Source organism: Mauremys mutica, chromosome 19 (assembly GCF_020497125.1).
Source record: "Mauremys mutica isolate MM-2020 ecotype Southern chromosome 19, ASM2049712v1, whole genome shotgun sequence".
Lineage (NCBI taxonomy): Eukaryota > Metazoa > Chordata > Testudines > Geoemydidae > Mauremys > Mauremys mutica.
Genome location: NC_059090.1, coordinates 24949093 through 24972937, shown reverse-complemented (window position 1 = coordinate 24972937; position 23845 = coordinate 24949093). Strand labels below are relative to the sequence as shown.

General features: G+C 72.0%; 1 protein-coding gene across 3 annotated transcripts; it reads left to right on the top strand.

Annotated features, from left to right (window-relative positions):
• The first annotated feature begins 4572 nt into the window (after window positions 1–4572).
• PIPOX (pipecolic acid and sarcosine oxidase) lies at window positions 4573–16859 on the top strand. Of its 3 annotated transcripts, XM_044993255.1 has the most exons (8): window positions 4580–4740; window positions 5581–5729; window positions 9485–9698; window positions 10131–10313; window positions 12047–12190; window positions 12493–12651; window positions 14992–15067; window positions 16378–16859. In XM_044993255.1, exons 1-8 carry the CDS (start codon window positions 4615–4617, stop codon window positions 16506–16508), a joined length of 1182 nt encoding a protein of 393 aa, XP_044849190.1. In that variant the 5' UTR covers window positions 4580–4614; the 3' UTR covers window positions 16509–16859. The 3 variants fall into 3 exon arrangements, with proteins under 3 accessions (XP_044849191.1, XP_044849192.1, XP_044849190.1); XM_044993256.1 differs by lacking the exon at window positions 12047–12190 and having other exon boundaries at window positions 4573–4740; XM_044993257.1 differs by lacking the exon at window positions 10131–10313 and having other exon boundaries at window positions 4579–4740.
• Window positions 16860–23845: the final 6986 nt, after the last annotated feature.

Here is a 23845-nt window from a genome sequence, read left to right as displayed (position 1 = left end):
CGGTGAGTTCGCCTCCTGCACCAGCTCGGCGTGCTCAGCACTGCACTATTCCACAGCCAGCTCTCTCCTCGCACGCCTGCCCCAGGACATAGACTGCACTTGCTGAGACATAAGTGCCGTGATGTGCAGATTTTTTTATTACTATTATTCATATCAAGAACTGGTGTAAAAATGTAGAGAGAAAAGCCCCCACTCTCTAGCTACACGCGCCTCTCCGCAGCCTCCTGCCAGGCTGAGCAGCGGGAAAGGGCGAACGGCTCAGAAGCCAGGTGGATTGGTTTCCTTCTACGCCGCTGAGGGCAAAGCGGCCTTTCTGCGGCGGTTGTTTGCAATGGAGCGCGCAGAAAAGGGGGGTCGTTCCACGTACGTGTCCAAAGAAAACGGTTCAGATCTTCCCCCCGATCCCGCTCACGTGAGGCTCATGACATGGGACGCCGCTCGCTGCTCTGGAGCTGGAGGGCAGGGGAGGCAGGGGGACCAGGAGCCTCTGGCTGTCTAGGGCGAACTCCAGCGCCCGCAGACAGGCTAGCAGGGGGAGTGGGACTTGAGCAGAACACGGGCTTCGTGTCTGGAGTGGTGGCAGGTCTCTCTGGACAGGGGGCAGGTTAGGGCTTTGCATCAGCCGCTGCCCCCAGCAATCCCACACTCGTCCAGCACCCGCCCGCGCACGAGGATTACAAAGCACTTCCCAGACACTAAAGGCCGCCCACTACATGCCTGGGGGGGAATAGTAGCAGTCAGAACTGCTTAGGATGCCCCACTCCCTGCCATGCCAGGGACAAAACCAGGGTGGGCTGGTGCTGAAAGCACAGTCCCTGCCAGCTGAGGTAGTGGAAAATCACCACCAGCTGCTAGCAGTACAGGGCCAATGACACAAAGTCAGGCAGTTCCAGTTCCGCTCAGGGGAGGGCAGTGGTGACTCACAGCAGGCTCTGAGGCAGAGACAGCGTTGGTTGATGTGGGGGCCAGAGCTCAGGAATAACAGCCCTAAAAGGGCCTGTTACTAAACGTGGCCACTTCTACCCCAGTGAGATAACGGTGCTTCTCTTCCAGACGCAGTCTCTGTTCTACGCAATCCCCCCTTTCTGGGACGGGGGGGCTGCGGGTCGGGATTGAGGGGCAGGGCAGGGGGGAGCTCAGGGCCGGGACGGGGGGGCTGCGGGTCGGGATCGAGGGGCAGGGCAGAGCAGGCGGGGCACAGGGCAGGGACGGGGGGGCTGCGGGTCGGGATCGAGGGGCAGGGCAGGGCAGAGGGGAGCTCAGGTCCGGGACGGGGGGGCTGCGGGTCGGGATCGAGGGGCAGGGCAGAGGGGAGCTCAGGGCCGGGACGGGGGGGCTGCGGGTCGGGATCGAGGGGCAGGGCACAGCAGGGGGGAGCTCAGGGCCGGGACGGGGGGGCTGCGGGTCGGGATCGAGGGGCAGGGCAGATCACGTGGGAGCTCAGGTCAGGCACGGGGTGCCTGCGGGGCGGGATCGAGGGGCAGGGCAGAGCAGGGGGGAGCTGAGGGCCGGGACGGGGGGGCTGCGGGTCAGGATCGAGGGGCAGGGCAGAGCAGGGGGAACTCAGGGCCGGGACGGGGGGGCTGCGGGTCGGGATCGAGGGGCAGGGCAGGGCAGGGGGAGCTGAGGGCCGGGACGGGGCGGGGGGGGCTCCGGGTCAGGATCGAGGGGCAGGGCAGAGCAGGGGGGAGCTGAGGGCCGGGACGGGGCGGGGGGGGCTGCGGGTCGGGATCGAGGGGCAGGGCAGAGCAGGGGGGAGCTCAGGGCCGGGACGGGGGGGCTGCGGGTCGGGATCGAGGGGCAGGGCAGAGCAGGGGGGAGCTCAGGGCCGGGACGGGGGGGCTGCGGGTCGGGATCGAGGGGCAGGGCAGAGCAGGGGGGAGCTGAGGGCCAGGACGGGGGGGCTGCGGGTCGGGATCGAGGGGCAGGGCAGAGCAGGGGGGAGCTGAGGGCCGGGACGGGGGGGCTGCGGGTCGGGATCGAGGGGCAGGGCAGAGCAGGGGGGAGCTGAGGGCCGGGACGGGGGGGCTGCGGGTCGGGATCGAGGGGCAGGGCAGAGCAGGGGGGAGCTCAGGGCCGGGACGGGGGGGCTGCGGGTCGGGATCGAGGGGCAGGGCAGAGCAGGGGGGAGCTCAGGGCCGGGACGGGGGGGCTGCGGGTCGGGATCGAGGGGCAGGGCAGAGCAGGGGGGAGCTCAGGGCCGGGACGGGGGGGCTGCGGGTCGGGATCGAGGGGCAGGGCAGGGCAGGGCAGGGGGGAGCTCAGGTCCGGGACGGGGGGGCTGCGGGTCGGGATCGAGGGGCAGGGCAGGGCAGGGCAGGGGGGAGCTCAGGGCCGGGAGGGGGGGGCTGCGGGTCGGGATCGAGGGGCAGGGCAGGGCAGGGGGGAGCTCAGGGCCGGGACGGGGGGGCTGCGGGTCGGGATCGAGGGGCAGGGCAGGGGGGAGCTCAGGGCCGGGACGGGGGGGCTGCGGGTCGGGATCGAGGGTCAGGGCAGAGCAGGGGGAGCTCAGGGCCGGGACGGGGGGGCTGCGGGTCGGGATCGAGGGGCAGGGCAGAGCAGGGGGGAGCTCAGGGCCGGGACGGGGGGGCTGCGGGTCGGGATCGAGGGGCAGGGCAGAGCAGGGGGGAGCTCAGGGCCGGGACGGGGGGGGCTGCGGGTCGGGATCGAGGGGCAGGGCAGAGCAGGGGGAGCTCAGGGCCGGGACGGGGGGGCTGCGGGTCGGGATCGAGGGGCAGGGCAGAGCAGGGGGGAGCAGAGGGCCGGGACGGGGGGGCTGCGGGTCGGGATCGAGGGGCAGGGCAGAGCAGGGGGAGCTCAGGGCCGGGACGGGGGGGCTGCGGGTCGGGATTGAGGGGCAGGGCAGGGCAGAGCAGGGGGGAGCTCAGGGCCGGGACGGGGGGGCTGCGGGTCGGGATCGAGGGGCAGGGCAGAGCAGGGGGAGCTGAGGGCCGGGGGGGGGGGGCGGCGGGTCGGCATCGAGGGGCAGGGCAGGCCAGGGGGGAGCTGAGGGCCGGGACGGGGGGGCTGCGGGTCGGGATCGAGGGGCAGGGCAGAGCAGGGGGGAGCTCAGGGCCGGGACGGGGGGGGGCTGCGGGTCGGGTTCGAGGGGCAGGGCAGAGCAGGGGGGAGCTCAGGGCCGGGACGGGGGGGGGGCTGCGGGTCGGGATCGAGGGGCAGGGCAGAGCAGGGGGGAGCTCAGGGCTGGGACGGGGGGGCTGCGGGTCGGGATCGAGGGGCAGGGCAGAGCAGGGGGGAGCTGAGGGCCGGGACGGGGGGGCTGCGGGTCGGGATCGAGGGGCAGGACAGAGCAGGGGGGAGCTCAGGGCCGGGACGGGGGGGCTGCGGGTCGGGATAGAGGGGCAGGGCAGGGCAGAGCAGGGGGGAGCTCAGGGCCGGGACGGGGGGGCTGCGGGTCGGGATCGAGGGGCAGGGCAGAGCAGGGGGGAGCTCAGGGCCGGGACGGGGGGGCTGCGGGTCGGGATGGAGGGGCAGGGCAGGGCCGAGCAGGGGGAGCTCAGGGCCGGGACGGGGGGGCTGCGGGTCGGGATCGAGGGGCAGGGCAGAGCAGGGGGGAGCTCAGGGCCGGGACGGGGGGGCTGCGGGTCGGGATCGAGGGGCAGGGCAGAGGGGAGCTCAGGGCCGGGACGGGGGGGCTGCGGGTCGGGATCGAGGGGCAGGGCAGGGCAGGGGGAGCTCAGGGCCGGGACGGGGGGGCTGCGGGTCGGGATCGAGGGGCAGGGCAGAGCAGGGGGGAGCTCAGGGCCGGGACGGGGGGGCTGCGGGTCGGGATTGAGGGGCAGGGCAGAGCAGGGGGGAGCTCAGGGCCGGGACGGGGGGGCTGCGGGTCGGGATCGAGGGGCAGGGCAGAGCCGGGGGGAGCTCAGGGCCGGGACGGGGGGGCTGCGGGTCGGGATTGAGGGGCAGGGCAGGGGGCGCTCAGGGCCGGGACGGGGGGGCTGCGGGTCGGGATTGAGGGGCAGGGCAGGGCAGGGGGAGCTCAGGGCCGGGACTGGGGGGCTGCGGGTCGGGATCGAGGGGCAGGGCAGGGGGAGCTCAGGGCCGGGACGGGGGGGCTGCGGGTCGGGATCGAGGGGCAGGGCAGAGCAGAGCATGAGGGAAGTTTGCCCAGTGCTCCCCATCTTGCTTCCAGGGGCCCTGGATTCCCCCCACGCCCTTTGCAGATGGTGCCCAGGGCCTGAGCTGGCTGGGCGGGGGCAGAGCTATTTGCATGGCCTGGCTGTGAGGGAGGCGGGAGTCCCAGGGGTTCCAGCCGCTGAGCAGCGCCCGGGGCCAGGCCCTGGCAGGACGGGCCTGGCAGAGGCCACATGACGCCCTGCTCAGGGACGGGCTGGGTGGGAAATGCCCAGTGCACTTATGGCCGCCCAGGGCTGGGCTGCTCCAGGCCCCGTGGCAGGGGGAAGCAGCCAGGAGCCCCGACCCGCCGGCCGGGGCACATGCTGGGGAGCCAGGAAGCCCCAGGCACCCGGATGCAGGAGGCCGGCGCTGGCTGCTGGAGGCAGCTCCACACAACTTCCTGCCTGGCCATTCCAGGAGCCTGGACTTTGCCCCTGGCTGCGGTCCCAGGCCCCTGCAACAGCTGAAGGACTGAAGATGGCGGCTGCAGTCGAGCCCCACAGCTCCCTCTACGACACCATCGTGGTGGGGGCCGGGATCCAGGGCTCCTTCACTGCCTACCACCTGGCCAAGCGGGGCGGAGAGACCCTCCTGCTGGACCAGGTACCCCCCTGCCCAGGCACCCCCAGACACGCAGCTCCGGGGGCCCTGCAGGGCAGACACAGCCCCCGCTCCACCACGGGAGCCAGGCAGAACGCGCCCTCCGGCAGCTGGACACCCGGCAGGACGGGCATCGCCCCAGACACCAACGGCACAGCGCAGCTCCGCTGCAGGCTCCGGCCCAGCCCCGCGCTGGGGGAGCTAAGCCCCTGCTCCGCCCCTCCAGGGGGGGAGGCGCCCCCTCACCTCCCCCCCGACAGCACTTCAGGGGCAGCGCCCCCGTATGCCAGGGGCTCTCGTAGCTAGGACCTGCCGTCTGGGAGAGCCGCGGCTGGCGCACGGGGGCCCTGCAGTGGAGATCAGTGGCTGGAGCAGCCACACGACCCCACATGGCTCAGCACTGGCCAGAGGTGCTGGGGCGAAGCGGGCAGCCCCCCCGAGCTATCACACCAGCCAGGCAGGGTCACGTGACCCAACTGTGCCCACGGGGTGCCCCACAGCCAGGGCAGAGAGCAGCTGGAATCCAGACACTCAGGAAGTGATGGCAAAGAGGGGGGAAGGTCCGGGTACCTCTGCCCACCACGCCAGGGCAGCTGCTGCCCCCAGCTCCCCTGCAGCATGGGGAGGGAGCAGAGCTCCGGGAGGGGCTGGCTCCAGCGCTGCCCTAGGATGCCCTGCCCCAGCCCAGGTGCGGGCGCGCGAGTCACATGCATCGTGCACCCGCCCAGGTGGAGCCAGTGGGCTCCCAGCAGCACCGCAGACAGGGCCGGGAGAGGGAACCAGCATCCCCAGAGCAGGCTGGGATCCCCAGCTAACCCTCCCCCTGTCCCCCCATCCTGGCAGTTCCCCCTGCCTCACTCCCGAGGCAGCTCCCATGGCCAGAGCCGGATAATCCGCCGCGCCTACCCCCAGGAGCACTACGCGCAGATGATGGCAGAGAGCTACCGCCTGTGGGAGCAGCTGGAAGCCGAGGCTGGCGCCTCGCTGTACAGGTGAGGTGCCACGAGTGGGGGGGTGCTGCCTGCCGGGGGCTCGGCTCCCTTGCAAGGGGATCTGCTGGAGGAATTCAGCCCTGACGCCTCGGAGCTGGGGGCCGGAGCTGCCGCGCTCAGCACTTACTGGCGCTGCTGGGCCCAGCAGACCAGCAGCCGGGCCGATGCCAGCTGGCCCCACGGCCCACACTTAGCATCGTGCTCCAGAGCCGCAGGGGCAGCCAGCCTGGCCTGGGGGCCTGGGGAAAGGGAGCCAGCCCCAGGCCCTGGCCCCCGCCCCCCAGCCAGGTTACTCCCCCCTGGCTCTGGCCAGACACTGCGAGCAATGGAAAGGAACGGCCAGGCTGCCCAGGGACCAAGCAGAGCACTAAGGGGTGGTTGGCCGAGCCGAGCGGCTCAGCCCCTCGTCAGGGCAGGGGCAGGATTTTACTGTCCCAAGATTCAGTGGTGGCTCCGTTCGCTGCCCGAACCAGAGCAGAGTGAAGCCCCCGGCCCCAGGCCAGCCCCCCTTGGGCCCGGCCCGAGAGCACAACGGGGCGCCGTGCCAGCCCACCAAGGCATGCCCCGAACAGCCCCCCCGGCCAGGAGGAGAGGCCAGCGATCCCGCCGGGCTTCGGCTGCTGGCAGCACAGGGAAGGGAACCGGGAGTGGGAGACGCAGGCCTGCGTCCAGCCAGGATCCTGGAGCATGGAGGGGCCCGTCCCCCGTTGGTCAGGGTGCCCAGGCCAGCGAGCGCAAACGGGCCCAGCAAAGAGCAGCAGAAGGAGCGAAGTCCCTGGCACCGAGCAAGAGCCACATCTGAGCAACAACAACCCCCCGGCCTGGGCCCTAGACAGCGCGACCCTGTTTCCTCTGGCGACCGCCACAAACAGCCGGAGCCAGAGCCAGAGCCAGAGCCGGAGCCGGAGCCGGAGCCGAGCAATCCTGCCTGGCAGCGCTGCCCGGCTGCAGGCTGGTGAAGCGCAGGGAGGGTCCCGCAGGGAGCGGTACAGAGCCGCTACTGGCCACGCTGCTCTGAACGGGGCAGGGCCCTGCCAGCTCCCCTAGGGCAGACCCTGCAGCTCCTCACCCCCCTGTGCCAGCCTGGGGACCCATTGCCAGCAGCCCCTGCGAGCCTCCCCAGCGCAGGGGAGCTGAGCACTGGAGGGGTCAGGCCGTGACCCGCTCCCAGAGGGGAAGCCAGCAGCAGCTCCCTGCTAGGCCATCTTAACGGGCAAGGAAAACAAATGGCCAACTTCCACCCGTCCGGTCCGTGGCCGACTGCTCAGCTGCTATCAGAGAGATGGGCCCCCTCCATCCGGGCCACGGCCCCACAGGCCAGGGGGCTGGTAGGGGCTGCAGTGCAGGGCCAGGCATGGACGGAGAGCCCGGGAGGGAAGTTGCACCCACCTGTCAACCTTGGCACGGGGCTGCCAGCGGCTCAGAAGCCCCTGCCCCCACATGCCGGCATGCAGAGCCCCTGGGGCAGAGCTGCAGGGCACCAGGCCCACAGGGCGAGCACCTGCACTGCTGCAGGAGGCCTCCGCACTGGGGGGGGTGTCCCGGACCTCGATACAGCCTCCACTTCCAATCACGCCAGCCCGCAGCCCAGAGCCCACCCCCAGGAGCTCGCAGCCCCTGGGCCACCGAGGCCCTGCAGGAACCGCACCAGGACAGCCTGCTCAGCCTCCACTCACCTGCTCCGCTGGGTGCTAGGGGCTGGGTGGGGCCTTGCCGGATTGGCCTCCCACCTGGCCTGGGGCGGAGCCACAGACCCCGCCCCCAGCACACCTGGCCCAGAGCTGCCAGGATGCGGGGGAGGGGCAGCCAGCCAGAGCCTGCTCTCCAGGCCAGCGCCAGGCCGGGGGCAGCCCCTGCCGCCAGCCCCGGGAGGCCCTCGAAGTACCCTAGGGCTCAGGGCGAGGCCCCTCCATCATCCCAGCACCCTCCAGCCCCGCTCGTCTTGGCGTTCCTTAGGCACTGCTCAGCCGGGGGGGGCTGGGGGAGAGGCCGGGGGCAGGTCTGCTGGACGAGCCCGTGGACTCCCTGCTCGTGCCCCAGGAAGCTCCCGCTGGCGCACGAGGCACTGCCCCAAGTCAGCCTCAGCCAGACCCTGGCCTGGCCCAGTGGGGGAAATAACCCGCAGCAGGGGCCAGCGAGGCCAGTTCCCCGGGCTCAGGGATGTCCGCCCTGTGAGCTGGCTTTAGACTTTGCCAGCCACCTGCAGCCACCTCTGGGGTGGGACATGGCAGCCACTGAACAGCATGCAGCAACACTGCCCACCTGACCCTGGGCTCCCCGCCTCCTACGGACAATGTCCGTCCCCGCCCAGCACAGAGCAAACTCATGGCGAACTGAGACATACTCCACAAGGGAGCACGGGTCCCAGGCTGCTACGTTACCGCACAAACTGACTGCTCACAGGGGCTCCGATCCTGTGATCTACAGCACTCCTGCCATTCCAGACCCAGACCACCCCATTACCCCAGCTCTGCCGGTGCCCCCCACTCCCGACCCGCAGCCCCTGCTAGCCCAGCCTGGCTCCCCCAGCTCTGCCGGTGCCCCCCACTCCCGACCCGCAGCCCCGACAAACTTCAGCAGCACTCGCCGCAATCAGGTGCAATAGCAGCCCGGCAGCCTGAGAGCCCCAGACATTCTCCCTGGCTTTGAACTCCATCCCGGACGCGCGTTTGGGGCAGCGACTCGCGGGGCCGCCCAGCCCTTGCCCTGGCTCTGGCCTGCCCTGGGGGCGCTCAGCACCGCGGCCGGGGGCTGGCTCCCAAGGCAGCAGAGCGCATGGCGGGCGAGACGGACGCCCAGTAATTTATCGACTCTATAAAGGACGAGCCATTAAGGAAATAAGCATATAAACGATTCCCCATCTAGCCAGGGTCAGAGCTAATGGAGCCATCAATCTCATTAGACGGGAGCCCGGCAGAAAGGCCCCTTCTGCTGTCCCCAGCTGACTGACTCCCAGATCCCTTGGCCTCACCCCACAGGGCCCTGCCCGTTCTCCACGCAGGGGCTGGCCTGGCCCGTGGGCTGGCAGGGCTCAGGGATCTCCCATGAGGGCGCGGCCTGGGGAGAGACTCAGACCCAGTCTCTTGTGGGGCAGCAGCAGCCGTGGGGCAGAGGGGAGATTCCCGCCCCGTCCCCGACCGCTGGGAGCAGGGATCGGCACTGCCCAGCCGCCGGGAAGGGCAGGAATCACCCCCGTGGCATTTAGTGACAGGAGGGATCCAGGCCAAGCTCCCTGCGTGGCCACGGGACGACCTGCCGCAGTGCAACCCCCAGCTCTGCCAGTGCCCCTCAGCCCCCTGCTCCTCCAGCCCCGGCTCCCCCAGCTAACAGCGGGGCCCTGCGGGTGCCCCCCTCATGTGCTCTGAAGATGGCGGCTCAGGCAGCGCCTGGTGGGTGCCACGTGGCACCGTCACAGCCTGGCCCCTTGGCCCCTAACCTTTGGTTTTTACTCACATCCGACCGCAGGGGTGGCAGCCTGTGCCCAGCCTCCGATACTGGAACATGGGCAGCGCTGCCTCTGCAGTCAGCTTCCCTGGCAGCGTGGTCCAGTGGGTAGGACCGGACCCTGCCACCCACCTGCTGGCGGCCCCTGTGCAAGTCACCGCCCCGCTCTCTGGCTCCGCGTCCCAGCCTGCCAGAGGGGGCTGGGAATGGGGGGGCTCGTGGCAGACGGTGGCACACGGCACGCGGGGCCGGGACGTGGGCAGCGACTGCCTGGTGCCGTAACGCTCTGCTCCCCCGGCCCATCTCCGCAGGCAGACGGGGCTGCTGGTTCTGGGGGCCAACGCCAACCCCGAGTTCCAGCGCTGCTGTCGGACGCTGGTGAAGCACAACGTCCCTGGCGAGTTGTTCACCACGGAGTCACTGCACAGGCGCTTCCCTGGCATCCAGCCCTACCACGGGGAGGTGGGCGTGTCCGACCACACTGCAGGGGTCCTCTCCGCGGACAGGGCGCTCCGGGCTGTGCAGGTACCGGGCTGGGCCTGGGGCAGGCGGCTTCTCTGCGGCCAGGGGCTGGGGGCTCAGCCCCAGGAGATGGGGGTACCCACAGCATCACCTCCTGGGACAGCTCCGGCCGGGCCACAAGCCAGGCCAATGGGCACAGGATGGGGCTAAGCTGGAGTCCCTGCCCCGGTGGGGAACGCCCGGGGGTGCTGCCACGCGGCGCCCGGAGCTGCACAGCTTTGCCTGGCATTTCTCATCCCCGGCATGTGTCTCTGCAAGGCCCTGGGCAGCCAGCAGCCCGCGTGGGGCCCCAGCACACGCCCATGCGGAGCCCAGGAACGAGGGGTCCCCTGGCCAGGCTCACCCCACTGACTGCAAGGGCTGAGCACCACGCTGCACCGCTCGACCCCTCGGGCAGGGCCCCCCCGGCCCAGGCTGAGCCGGCTCCCTCCCCAGGACGGGTTCCGGCGGCGCGGGGGAGCCCTGCGCGACGGCGAGAAGGTGACTGACATCAAGCCGGGGGTCGTGGTTACCGTGACAACCAGCAGAGGGGTGTACCAAGCCAAGAGTCTGGTGATTACAGCCGGCCCCTGGGCCAATAAGCTCCTGGCCCCGCTGGGACTGCAGCTGCCTCTCCAGGTAAGGGCTGGCGCCGGCTGTGCCAGGGCGACGTGGGGCAGGGCCAGAGAGCACAGGATTGTTACCCAGTTCTCTGCCGCTCTGCACAGCTCACTTCCACCACAGCACCCGCCTGCAGCCGGCTCACCCGCGCGGGCGTGTCCCTGACTGGGCCCGTGGGGCTCCGTGTCCCTGCACATGCCTGGCTGGGCCCCTGGGGCTCCGCGTCCCTGCCCTGGCTCACGCCTGGCTGGGCCCCTGGGGCTCCGTGTCCCTGCCCTGGCTCAGGCCCGGCTGGGCCCCTGGGGCTCCGCGTCCATGCCCTGGCTCACGCCTGGCTGGGCCCCTGGGGCTCCGTGTCCCTGCCCTGGCTCACGCCTGGCTGGGCCCGTGGGGCTCCGTGTCCCTGCCCTGGCTCACGCCTGGCTGGGCCCCTGGGGCTCCGTGTCCCTGCCCTGGCTCAGGCCTGGCTGGGCCCGTGGGGCTCCGTGTCCCTGCCCTGGCTCACGCCTGGCTGGGCCCGTGGGGCTCCGTGTCCCTGCACATGCCTGGCTGGGCCCGTGGGGCTCCGTGTCCCTGCCCTGGCTCACGCCTGGCTGGGCCCCTGGGGCTCCGCGTCCTGCCCTGGCTCACGCCTGGCTGGGCCGTGGGGCTCCGCGTCCCTGCCCTGGCTCACGCCTGGCTGGGCCCCTGGGGCTCCGCGTCCTGCCCTGGCTCACGCCTGGCTGGGCCCGTGGGGCTCCGTGTCCCTGCCCTGGCTCAGGCTTGGCTGGGCCCGTGGGGCTCCGTGTCCTGCCCTGGCTCAGGCCTGGCTGGGCCCGTGGAGCTCCGTGTCCCTGCCCTGGCTCAGGCCTGGCTGGGCCCGTGGGGCTCCGTGTCCCTGCCCTGGCTCACGCCTGGCTGGGCCCGTGGGGCTCCGTGTCCCTGCACATGCCTGGCTGGGCCCGTGGGGCTCCGTGTCCCTGCCCTGGCTCACGCCTGGCTGGGCCCCTGGGGCTCCGCGTCCTGCCCTGGCTCACGCCTGGCTGGGCCGTGGGGCTCCGCGTCCCTGCCCTGGCTCACGCCTGGCTGGGCCCCTGGGGCTCCGCGTCCTGCCCTGGCTCACGCCTGGCTGGGCCCGTGGGGCTCCGTGTCCCTGCCCTGGCTCAGGCTTGGCTGGGCCCGTGGGGCTCCGTGTCCTGCCCTGGCTCAGGCCTGGCTGAGCCCGTGGGGCTCCATGTCCCTGCCCTGGCTCAGGCCTGGCTGGGTACGTGGAGCTCCGTGTCCCTGCCCTGGCTCACGCCCGGCTGGGCCCGTGGGGCTCCGCGTTCCTGCACATGCCTGGCTGGGCCCGTGGGGCTCCGTGTCCCGTGCGTGCCTGAGGGCTCCATGCCTGTGCGGACAGGGCTGGGAGGAGCGAGTGCACCTTGCCAGGGGTCGCTGTGTGGTTGGTCGGAGCCCTGCAGTCGCTGCCTGGAGCTGCTGTGACACGTGGCACGGGGGGCACTGGCCTAGGAGCTCCGCTGGGTCAGGGTAAGCAGAGGGGCACAGGGCACCAGGCGCCAGCCTCCCTCCCTGCCTGCCAGCTCTGCTGCCTGCGCTCAGCACGTGGTAGTGGGTCTGGCTGGCCCCGAACCTCGCTCACTGCACTGCAACCCCCACCTGCCCCCGCCCCCAAGGGAGCCACATCGCTCTCGTCCACCCCAGGACCCCCCGGCAGGGAGGAGACAACTCACCCCGGGTGGGCAGCAACCCATGTGCTCCCTGCCCCGCAGACGCTGCGCATCAACGTCTGCTACTGGAAGGAGAAGGTCCCCGGGGCTTACGGGGTCTCAGCGAACTTCCCCTGCTTCCTGGCCCTCTGCGCCCCCCACCACATCTACGGGCTGCCCTCCAACGAGTACCCAGGCCTGGTGAAGGTGAGACGGGGCCCAGCTCATGCACCCACACACGGGCACCCCCCCCCTCGCACGCGTGTGCACACGCACCTCCACACACTTTGTTGGGGGGCAGGCAGGTTATGGGCACTTCCCGGCCTGATGCAGCCCCACTGCTGCAGCCCTGGGCTTTGCCAACCCTGCCCTTGCGGGGCTGGGGGCGGGCGCAGAGCTTCGGGGGAGGGATCCTGGGGGCCAGGGGGAGAGCCCAGCCCAGTGGTGCCCCACGGGGCTGCGCTGGGAAGGAGCAGGGCTGGCCTGACCCTCCCTCCTAACCCCCCCAGATCTGCTATCACTCTGGCAGCCCGGCAGACCCCGAGGAGCGCGACCGGCCGCCCGAGGCCTCAGCCCTGCCCGACATCCAGATCCTCCAGGACTTCGTCAGCAAATACCTGCCAGGCCTGGTGCCGGAGCCGGCCGTGGTGGAGCACTGCATGTACACGGTGAGGGGCAGACGCTGGGCCTGAGAACTCCCTCCCCAGGCCTGCCAACCCACATGGGCACCCCCTGCCTGGAGCCAGGGCCAGAACCCAGGAGTCCTGGCTCCCGGTCCCCCTCTTCCCAACCTGCTAATCCCAACTCCCCTGCCAGGGCCAGAACCCAGGAGTCCTGGCTCCCCGTCCCCCTCCCGCCAACCTGCTAATCCCAACTCCCCTGCCAGGGCCAGAACCCAGGAGTCCTGGCTCCCTGTCCCCCTCTTCCCAACCTGCTAATCCCAACTCCCCTGCCAGGGCCAGAACCCAGGAGTCCTGGCTCCCCGTCCCCCTCCCGCCAACCTGCTAATCCCAACTCCCCTGCCAGGGCAGAACCCAGGAGTCCTGGCTCCCCGTCCCCCTCTCCCCAACCTGCTAATCCCAACTCCCCTGCCAGGGCCAGAACCCAGGAGTCCTGGCTCCCGGTCCCCCTCTCCCCAACCTGCTAGCCCCAACTCCCCTGCCAGGGCCAGAACCCAGGAGTCCTGGCTCCCCGTCCCCCTCCCGCCAACCTGCTAATCCCAACTCCCCTGCCAGGGCCAGAACCCAGGAGTCCTGGCTCCCCGTCCCCCTCCCGCCAACCTGCTAATCCCAACTCCCCTGCCAGGGCCAGAACCCAGGAGTCCTGGCTCCCCGTCCCCCTCTTCCCAACCTGCTAATCCCAACTCCCTTGCCAGGGCAGAACCCAGGAGTCCTGGCTCCCCGTCCCCCTCTTCCCAACCTGCTAATCCCAACTCCCCTGCCAGGGCCAGAACCCAGGAGTCCTGGCTCCCCGTCCCCCTCCCGCCAACCTGCTAATCCCAACTCCCCTGCCAGGGCCAGAACCCAGGAGTCCTGGCTCCCCGTCCCCCTCTTCCCAACCTGCTAATCCCAACTCCCCTGCCAGGGCCAGAACCCAGGAGTCCTGGCTCCCCGTCCCCCTCCCCCCAACCTGCTAATCCCAACTCCCCTGCCAGGGCAGAACCCAGGAGTCCTGGCTCCCCGTCCCCCTCTTCCCAACCTGCTAATCCCAACTCCCCTGCCAGGGCCAGAACCCAGGAGTCCTGGCTCCCCGTCCCCCTCTTCCCAACCTGCTAATCCCAACTCCCCTGCCAGGGCCAGAACCCAGGAGTCCTGGCTCCCCGTCCCCCTCCCCCCAACCTGCTAATCCCAACTCCCCTGCCAGGGCAGAACCCAGGAGTCCTGGCTCCCCGTCCCCCTCTTCCCAACCTGCTAGCCCCAACTCCCCTGCCAGGGCAGAACCCAGGAGTCCTGGCTCCCTGTCCCCCTCTCCCCAACCTGCTAATCCCAACTCCCCTGCCAGGGCCAGAACCCAGGAGTCCTGGCTCCCCGTCCCCCTCTTCCCAACCTGCTAATCCCAACTCCCCTGCCAGGGCCAGAACCCAGGAGTCCTGGCTCCCCGTCCCCCTCTTCCCAACCTGCTAATCCCAACTCCCCTGCCAGGGCCAGAACCCAGGAGTCCTGGCTCCCCGTCCCCCTCTTCCCAACCTGCTAATCCCAACTCCCCTGCCAGGGCCAGAACCCAGGAGTCCTGGCTCCCCGTCCCCCTCCCCCCAACCTGCTAATCCCAACTCCCCTGCCAGGGCAGAACCCAGGAGTCCTGGCTCCCCGTCCCCCTCTTCCCAACCTGCTAATCCCAACTCCCCTGCCAGGGCAGAACCCAGGAGTCCTGGCTCCCGGTCCCCCTCCCCGCAACCTGCTAATCCCAACTCCCTTGCCAGGGCAGAACCCAGGAGTCCTGGCTCCCGGTCCCCCTCCCCGCAACCTGCTAATCCCAACTCCCCTGCCAGGGCCAGAACCCAGGAGTCCTGGCTCCCCGTCCCCCTCTTCCCAACCTGCTAATCCCAACTCCCCTGCCAGGGCCAGAACCCAGGAGTCCTGGCTCCCCGTCCCCCTCCCCCCAACCTGCTAATCCCAACTCCCCTGCCAGGGCAGAACCCAGGAGTCCTGGCTCCCCGTCCCCCTCTTCCCAACCTGCTAATCCCAACTCCCCTGCCAGGGCCAGAACCCAGGAGTCCTGGCTCCCTGTCCCCCTCCCGCCAACCTGCTAATCCCAACTCCCCTGCCGGGGCAGAACCCAGGAGTCCTGGCTCCCAGGCAGCCTGGCCTCTGCTTCGCCTGCTCTCAGTTCATGCCCCACACGGGTGGTGATGGACAGGCCCTGGGGGTGATGGACCCAAAGTCACTCGGGTGCTCCCAGACCCTCCCCACCCCAGCAGGAGCCAGGGCACCAGTGTCCCCCTCACCCACCCTGGGGGGTGCTGAAGCGGTGGGGCTCTGCCCTCCTTGACACGCGCTGGCTCCCCACAGAACACCCCGGATGAAGACTTTGTTCTGGATCGACACCCCAAGTTCAGCAACATCATCATTGGGGCGGGGTTCTCGGGTAAGCGGGGGCGGAACGGCGGGGGGGGTTTCTCAAGTAAGCGAGGGTGGGGTGTCGGGGGGTTCTCGGGTAAGTGGGGGTGGGGTGTCGAGGGGGTCTAGGGTAAGTGGGGGTGGGGTGTTGGGGGGTCTCAGGTAAGCGGGGGTGGGGTGGGAGGGGGGTTCTCAGGTAAGCGGGGGCGGTGTCGGGGGGGTCTCAGGTAAGCGGGGGTGGGGTGTTGGGGGTTCTCGGGTAAGCGGGGGAGTGTCGGGGGGTCTCGGGTAAGCGGGGGGGTGTCGGGGGTCTCGGGTAAGCGGGGGGTGGGGTGGCAGGGGGGTTCTCAGGTAAGCGGGGGTGGGACAGTGGGGGGTTCTCGGTACGCGAGGGTGGGGTGTCGGGGGGTTCTCGGGTAAGTGGGGGGGTGTTGGGGGGTCTCAGGTAAGCGGGGGTGGGGTGGGAGGGGGGTTCTCAGGTAAGCGGGGGCGGTGTCGGGGGGGTCTCAGGTAAGCGGGGGTGGGGTGTTGGGGGTTCTCGGGTAAGCGGGGGTGGGGGGGTCTCGGGTAAGCGGGGGGGTGTTGGGGGTTCTCGGGTAAGCGGGGTGGGGTGGCAGGGGGGTTCTCAGGTAAGCGGGGGGGTGTCGGGGGGTCTCGGGTAAGCGGGGGGGGGGTGGCGCTTCTAGGGTAAGCGGGGATGGGACGGCGGGGGGAGTCCTCGGGTAAGCGGGGGTGGGGTGCCGGAGGGGTTCTCGGGTAAGCGGGGGTGGGGTGGGTGAGGTGCCGGGGGGGTCTCAGGTAAGCAGGGGTGGGGTGGGTGAGGTGCCGGGGGGGTTCTCGGGTAAGCGGGGGTGGGGTGGGTGAGGTGCCAGGGGGGGTCTCGGGTAAGCGGGGGTGGGGTGGGTGAGGTGCCGGGGGGGTTCTCGGGAAAGCGGGGGTGGGACGGCGGGGGGGGTCTCGGGTAAGCGGGTCGGGGGCTCAGTGCCTGCCCCCGGTGCCAGTGCAGCGCCAGGGCTGTCTGCCTCGGGACCGGGGTGCTCCCCAAAGGGCTGGGATGGCCCAGCTGCCCCCCCTCCCCGCTGCTGCATCCCCAGGCCCCGTTCAATCTGCTGCCACAGCTCAGCCCTGCCCCAGTGCTGGTCCCACCCCTCGGGGCCGGGTGTGGTGCAGCCCCCCAGCTGCAGGGCCCCCGGGGACACTGGCCTGCAGCCTGGCCGGGCTGGCCGGGGCCTGTGCCAGCCCGGGGGCAGGCGAGCCTGGGCAGCGCCCGTGCACAGGGCTCACGCTCGGGGCGGCCGTTCCCAGCCGACTGGAGTCTCTGCGCTTCTGCCCACGCAGGCCACGGGTTCAAGCTGGCGCCGGTGGTGGGGAAGCTCCTGTGCCAGCTCAGCGTGGGGGAGGAGCCATCCTACGCCATGGAGCCGTTCCGCATCCACCGCTTCCCCGGGCTGCCCGCCCCTGCCCTGTAGCTGCCCTGCGCCTGGGCCGCCCCGGGGCTGAGGGGACCAGGGGAGAGCTGCCGTCCACCCCCCGGCTTCACGGGCACGGCCATGCTGGAGCTGGGCCGGGGCCCAGGGGCTTCCGCTACCAGCGTCGCTGGCCCCAAGCTCTGCCGGCTGGCAGAGCCCGGGCAGAAACGGGGGGCCTGGCTGTGGGGCTGGGGGGGTCGAGCTGAGCATGGGGGTCACGCCTCTGCCTGGGCGCTGTTCCCCAGTTTGTTTGGGTCTCAGCATCCCCCCGTGCCGGGCACACACAGACCGAGCCAAGGGGAGCACGGGGCTCCCCGCTCCTGTTCCAAGCAATAAACACCAGGCAAGCCAGCCCCGTGTGCCAGCTCTCTCTCACCCCAGCTGGGGGGACCGCGGCCAGCGTGGAGGGGGCTGGGGGCTCCCTGGGCCTCGGGAAGCTGAACAAGCCCCACCATGCTGGGTGGGGGTGTCCCGGACGGGTGGGGGTAGGTTGGCTGGGTGGGGCCGGACGGGTGGGGGTAGGTTGGACGGGTGGGGCTGGGGCCGGACAGGTGGGGGTAGGTTGGCTGGGTGGGGCCGGACGGGTGGGGGTAGGTTGGACGGGTGGGGCCGGACGGGTGGGGGTGGGGCCAGATGGGTGGGGGTAGGTTGGACGGGTGGGGCGGGAGCCGGACGGGAGGGGGTGGGGCCGGACGGGTGGGGGTAGGTAGGACGGGTGGGGCCGGGTGGGGGGGGCCGGACGGGTGGGGGTGGGGGTAGGTTGGACGGTTAGGGCTGGGGGTGGGGCCGGACGGGAGGGGGTGGGGCCGGACGGGTGGGGGTAGGTTGGACGGGTGGGGCCGGATGGGTGGGGCCGGACGGGTGGGGGTGGGGGTAGGTTGGACGGGTAGGGCTGGGGGTGGGGCCGGACGGGAGGGGGTGGGGCCGGACGGGTGGGGCGGGGGCCAGACGGGTGGGGGTAGGTTGGACGGGTGGGGGTGGGGCCAGACGGGTGGGGGTAGGTTGGACGGGTGGGGCAGGGGCCGGACGGGTGGGGCGGGGGCCGGACGGGAGGGGGTGTGCGGAGGTTGGACGGGTGGGGCAGGGGCCGGACGGGTGGGGCGGGGGCCGGACGGGAGGGGGTGGGGGTAGGTTGGACGGGTGGGGCAGGGGCCGGACGGGTGGGGCGGGGGCCAGACGGGTGGGGGTAGGTTGGACGGGTGGGGGTAGGTTGGACGGGTGGGGGTGGGGCCAGACGGGTGGGGGTAGGTTGGACGGGAGGGGGTGGGGCCGGACGGGTGGGGGTAGGTTGGACGGGTGGGGCGGGGGGCCGGACGGGTGGGGCGGGGGCCAGACGGGTGGGGGGTCCCTGGCTCACTCGGAGATCGACCGGCGGCGCCATGAGAGCCCCAGCCCGGTCTTGGCCCCACGTCGCTCCCTGGCCGGCCAGCAGTGAGGCCTGGGGCCGAGCTCTCGCTGGGAGGGAGCCTGAGCTGCCCCCGCCTGCGAAGCCGCCTCCTCAGCAGGTGCTTTGCAGCGGCGCCACCGGGCACAGGCTCCTCCCGGCTCGTGCCGATGAAGCTGTTTGAGCCGCAGACACACTCGCTTAGGGGGCAAGTGACTGTTTGAATGTTAAATGTGCCATTTTATTATCAGTCGATCGCTCCCACTTAATGAAAGCGCATTAGTGCAGCGCAGGCTTCATGGCGCCGCGTGCCCAGCCTGCCCCATTCCTTTCCCGGCCCGGCTCCCGGCTCCCGGCTCGGGCTCTGGAGCCGACGGCGCCAGCGTGGACGCAGCCCCGTGCACCAGGGCCTGCCCCGCCCGCCCGCCCGCCCGCAGGGACCCGAGGCCCAGGCCAGGTCGTGCGTGGGGCAGCCCGGCCTGGCCTCGGGTTTCTGGTAGAGGGTTAAGGGCAGGGCTGGGCGTGAGGGGGCTGCGGAGGTGCGAGTGCCCCGTGCCTGGGCAGGGGCAGCGTGTGGCGCACTCACCCCGCCCCAGCGGTTTGGTTCCCTGCTGCACTGAGCCCGGTCCTGCCTGGCATGACAGGCTGAGCCGGGCATCCCCCATGGGGAGCGGGCGAATCCGAGCAGCGGGCACAGGTGAGGCATCGCGCTGCGGCCCAGCAGCACCTGCGGGTCCATCGCCCAGGCTGACCTGGAGCTGGGCAGAGGGTGCAGCCACCCCGCTGCCTGCTGCTAGTGCCGGAGCCGCGCAGCGCCCCCGCTTCTCACGGTGCAAGGAGCTCTCGCTGCCAATGGCCAAAGGGATCCAGGGACCCCTGGCTCCAAGGAACCTGCCTCACAAGAGCGCTAGGTCCAGGGACACTCGAGGAGCTCCGGGGAGCTGTGGTGATCTCCAGGCCTGCTGGATCAGGCAGGTCACGCAGAGGCAGCAAGCCGGGCGTGTGGCACTGTGTATCTCACACGTGAAGCCGCTGGCACAGCAGGGTGAAGGCGCCCAGGGAGCCTGCAGCTGGAGCAGGGCAGGAACCCTGGCTTGAGGTGACCATCACAGGCTGGTGTGGTGCGTTGGGGGGTGCAGAGAGGTGCCCTGCAGCCTTCGCTCTGTGAGCCGGGCTGGAGCTTACAAGACGGGGAAGAACTGGGGGCCAGCTGCCTGCCCGCCAAGGGGACGGGGCTGCAGGGGAGACAGGAGGCGACGGGTTTTCGTCCCCACCTCGCCGGGGGGGTTATTTGCATCTCGGCTGACTCCAGTCAATTCCCGTTTTATAACTGAACTCAGGTGCTGGGGGTGCTGCAGGAGTGGGGATCGGGGGTTTCTGTGGGGGCCGGGCTGGAGCCCACAGGGAGCCGCGGGGGCTGGGTGCAGCTGAAGGCAGGCTGGGGGAGCCCGCAGCAGGGTGCGAGTGGCTGCCGGGCTGTGGGGCAGGGACCTGACGCCTTGGTGCTGGAGGCAGGTGACCCACAGCCCTGAGAAGTGGCACCTGCTCAGCAACAGCCCCATGGGGCTGCGGGATTGGCAGGCTGGAGCGACACAGGGAGCTGGGTTCCCACGCCAGCCAGGCCCATCCCCCCTGCCCAAGGCCTGGGGATCTGCCCACCTGCCGGGGGCAGGGGACCGAGCTGTGCCCCTCTGACCTCCGCTCCCTCCATCTCCGGCATCGCGCCACCCATCAGGGACTAAGGCTCCAGCTGCCTCGTTCCCTGTCACCACCTCCCTGCTGAGCCAGGGGCTGGGGGGTCTAGGGCAGGCTGGGTGCACCCACACAGCAGGCGTGGGGAGGGGGAAATAGGCTTCCAGGTCCCCACATTTGCATTTCACTCGCTGATTAGGGTCCGGGGTGCCCCAGAGCAGACCAATGAGCCTGCAGCGCAGCGCTCCCCTCGCCGCCCGGGAGCCGGCGAGCGCCTCCTGCTGCGCTGTCAGGAGCGCACAGCAAAGGGCCGAGGCCTGGGCAGGAAGGGGCTCGCGATCGCTGGGCGTACTGGCCCGGTGCTGCAGCACGTGAGGACGCATCTACCCTGCAGCCCTGTCGCCCTGTATTAGGTCGACAATGGCTGCCATGGCCGATGGCCACACTCCCCTGCTCCAGGCGGCAGTGAGCGCTTCCCCCACTGAAGGGGGGCAGCATGGGGGGGCGAGGGGCAGGGCTCGGGGTCCGTGCAGCTCCCCACAGGAGCCCAGCTGCCCCCACGGGCTCTCGGCTCCCTTCTCCTGGCTGGGAGCGGCAGGGTGAGGGAGGCGGCCTGTGGAGCTGGGGGTGAGCCCCGCCAGCTCCCGTGGACACGCTCCCAGCCCCTGCGGCAGCACAGGCGGTGACCCCGTGGGCTGCCCCTCTGCAAACCTGCCTGCCCCCAGTCCGTACCCCTGGCCCTGGGTGCAGGCAGCCAGCACTGCTGGGACCACCCGCTGAGCTGGGACTCGCCTCCAGCGCCTAGCGTGGACAGAGCCTCCCTTACAGCGTGCGCGGTGACAGAGGGGTCAGCGAAGCCGGCACAGGAGGGATGGAGCAGGGACCCCCCAGCTCCCCGGGGCGCGAGGGGAGCCCTGGCAGGCTGGGAGGGCCAGCTGAAGGCCCTGGGGAAGGGGCAGGCAGGGAGCTCGAAGGGCCCCAAGGGCTCTGGGACCCGTCCAAACGCAGGGCAGGCGCTGGAGGGCAGGAAGTGAGGAGCGTCTGCACCAGGCAGTGGGGGGCTGCTGGTGGCCTCTGGGTGCCCTTCCCGGCCCAGCCAAAGGCCCTGGTGGCCCCCAGGGGCCTGCTGCTGCGGCCCAGCGAGCCGCCCACGGGCCGGGGGACACACGGGCCCTCCAGGGGAAACGCTCAGGGAAGGGGCCAAGGCTGGGCCCGGCCTCCACTACCCAGCAGACACCAGGGCACCGGGCTGCAGAGATTACGAGTGTGATTATGCAAATGAGCGGCTCCTCCAAATTACCATAACTTTAAATAATTAACACCAGCCACCCGAGGGCTCCCGGGCCCTGCTTCTCATCTGCATATTTATTGCGATTTATAAATGATTCAAACACCCTCCAGGGGGCCCGGGGGGGACACGCAGCCTCAGCCCCTGCCCCTGAGCCGGGGGTGGGACACGGAAAGTGGGGCAGGCCGGGAGCCGGGGGGAGCCAGGCTGGGCCAGCCCCCCCCCCCATTGCACGGGGGCTCAGCTACCCTAGGCCATGGCCCAGGGTGGGTGGGATCGGATCCAACAGTGCAGGGCCAGGCCGGGGGCAGCGCGCTGGGGGGTGGGGCTCGGTGGGCAGGGCCAGGCCAGGGGCAGCGCGCTGGGGGCGTGGGGGTGGGCTGGGCAGTGCAGGGCCAGGCCGGGGGCAGCGCGCTGGAGGGGTGGGGGTGGGCTGGGCAGTGCAGGGCCAGGCTGGGGGCAGGGGCAGCGTGCTGGGGCTGGGTGGGCAGGGCCAGGCTGGGGGCAGGGGCAGGGGCAGCGTGCTGGGGCTGGGTGGGCAGGGCCAGGCTGGGGGCAGGGGCAGGGGCAGCGTGCTGGGGCTGGGTGGGCAGGGCCAGGCTGGGGGCAGCGCGCTGGAGGGGTGGGGGTGGGCTGGGCAGTGCAGGGCCAGGCCGGGGGCAGCGCGCTGGGGGGGTGGGGGTGGGCTGGGCAAGGCTGGGCCAGGCTGGGGGCAGCGCGCTGGGGGGGTGGGGGTGGGCAGGGCCAGGCTGGGGGCAGCGTGCTGGGGGGGTGGGGGTGGGCTGGGCAAGGCAGGGCCAGGCCGGGGGCAGCACGCAGGGGGGGTGGGGGTGGGGGGCTGGGCAGGGCCAGGCCGGGGGCAGCGCGCTGGGGGGGTGGGCTGGGCAGGGCAGGGCCAGGCTGGGGGCAGCGCACTGCGGGGGTGGGGGTGGGCTGGGCCAGGCTGGGGGCAGCGCGCTGGGGGGGTGGGGGTGGGCTGGGCCAGGCTGGGGGCAGCGCGCTGGGGGGGTGGGGGTGGGGGTGGGCTGGGCAGGGCAGGGCCAGGCCAGGGGCCGCGCGCTGGGGGGGTGGGGGTGGGCTGGGCCAGGCTGGGGGCAGCGCGCTGAGGGGGTGGGGGTGGGCTGGGCAGGGCAGGGCCAGGCTGGGGGCAGCGCGCTGGGGGGGTGGGGGTGGGCTGGGCCAGGCTGGGGGCAGCGCGCTGGGGGAGTGGGGGTGGGCTGGGCCAGGCCGGGGGCAGCGCGCTGGGGGGGTGGGGGTGGGCAGGGCAGGGCCAGGCTGGGGGCAGCGCGCTGGGGGGGTGGGGGTGGGCTGGGCCAGGCTGGGGGCAGCGTGCTGGGGGGGTGGGCTGGGCAGGGCAGGGCCTGGCGGGGGGCTGCGCGGGGGGGGGGGGGGGGTGGGCTGGGCCAGGCTGGGGGCGGCGCGCTGGGGGGGTGGGTGGGCTGGGCCATGCAGGGCCAGGCCGGGGGCAGCGTGCTGGGGGGGTGGGGGTGGGCTGGGCCAGGCCGGGGGCAGCGCGCTGGGGGGGTGGGGGTGGGGGTGGGCTGGGCCATGCAGGGCCAGGCTGGGGGCAGCGCGCTGGGGGGGTGGGGGTGGGCTGGGCAGGGCAGGGCCAGGCTGGGGGCAGCGCGCTGGGGGGGTGGGGGTGGGGGTGGGGTGGGCTGGGCAGGGCCAGGCCAGGGGGACAGCGCGCTGGGGGGGTGGGGGTGGGATGGGCCAGGCAGGGGGCAGCGCGCTCGGGGGGTGGGGGTGGGCTGGGCCATGCAGGGCCAGGCCGGGGGCAGCGTGCTGGGGGGGTGGGGGTGGGCTGGGCCAGGCCGGGGGCAGCGTGCTGGGGGGGTGGGCTGGGCAGTGCAGGGCCAGGCGGGGGGCCGCGCGCTGGGGGGGTGGGGGTGGGCTGGGCAGGGCAGGGCCAGGCCGGGGGCAGCGCGCTGGAGGGGTGGGCTGGACAGGGCAGGGCCAGGCTGGGGGCAGTGCACTGGGGGGGTGGGGGTGGGCTGGGCCAGGCTGGGGGCAGCGCGCTGGGGGGGTGGGGGTGGGCTGGGCCAGGCCGGGGGCAGCGCGCTGGGGGGGTGGGGGTGGGCTGGGCCAGGCAGGGGGCAGCGCGCTGGGGGGGTGGGGGTGGGCTGGGCCATGCAGGGCCAGGCCGGGGGCAGCGTGCTGGGGGGGTGGGGGTGGGCTGGGCCAGGCCGGGGGCAGCGCGCTGGGGGGGTGGGGGTGGGCTGGGCCAGGCTGGGGGCAGCGCGCTGGGGGGGTGGGGGTGGGCTGGGCAGGGCCAGGCCGGGGGCAGCGCGCTGGGGGCTGGGCTCCGAGCCATGGCGAGGCAATGCCGGCTGTGCAGGTGAATCCCGGGGGTCCTGGCCAGCCCAGCCTGCTCTGTCCCGTGGCTCAGACGCTGGCAGGGGCTATGCAGAGGCAGCCCAGGGCCCCCGTCCCGCTCCTGCCGGGCTGGCAGCAATGAAGCCCTTGGCAGGCAGCTGCACTAATGCACCGTGGCAGGGACAATCGGGGAAGTGACAGCAGCAGCAAGTGCTGATGACAAGGGCGTCTCGGGGCCCTGCCTGTGTGGGTGGGAGCCAGCCGGTCTCCATGCAGGGAGGCAGGAACGCCGGCCCTGCACGCCGCCCACGGGGAGCGCCCGAGCCAGCCCCCCACGATCCCCCGTGGCCAGGACCGGCTGCCTGGCCTCCCCCAGAGCCAGGCAGAGCCGGGCAGGGGGATGCGGCTGGGCTCGGCCTTAACGGGAGGAGCCCAGGTGGGTGTGTCCAGGACCCCTGGGGGGGATGGAAACGGGGTGGGGGAAAGCAGCAGGCGACACATCAGCAAAAACCAGCATGGGCGGCAGGGCAGGCGGGGGCCCGAGAGGGGACGAGACGTGGGCAGGGGTGGGCGGCAGGGCAGTGGGGGCCCGAGAGGGGACGAGACGTGGGCAGGGGTGGGCGGCAGGGCAGTGGGGGCCCGAGAGGGGACGAGACG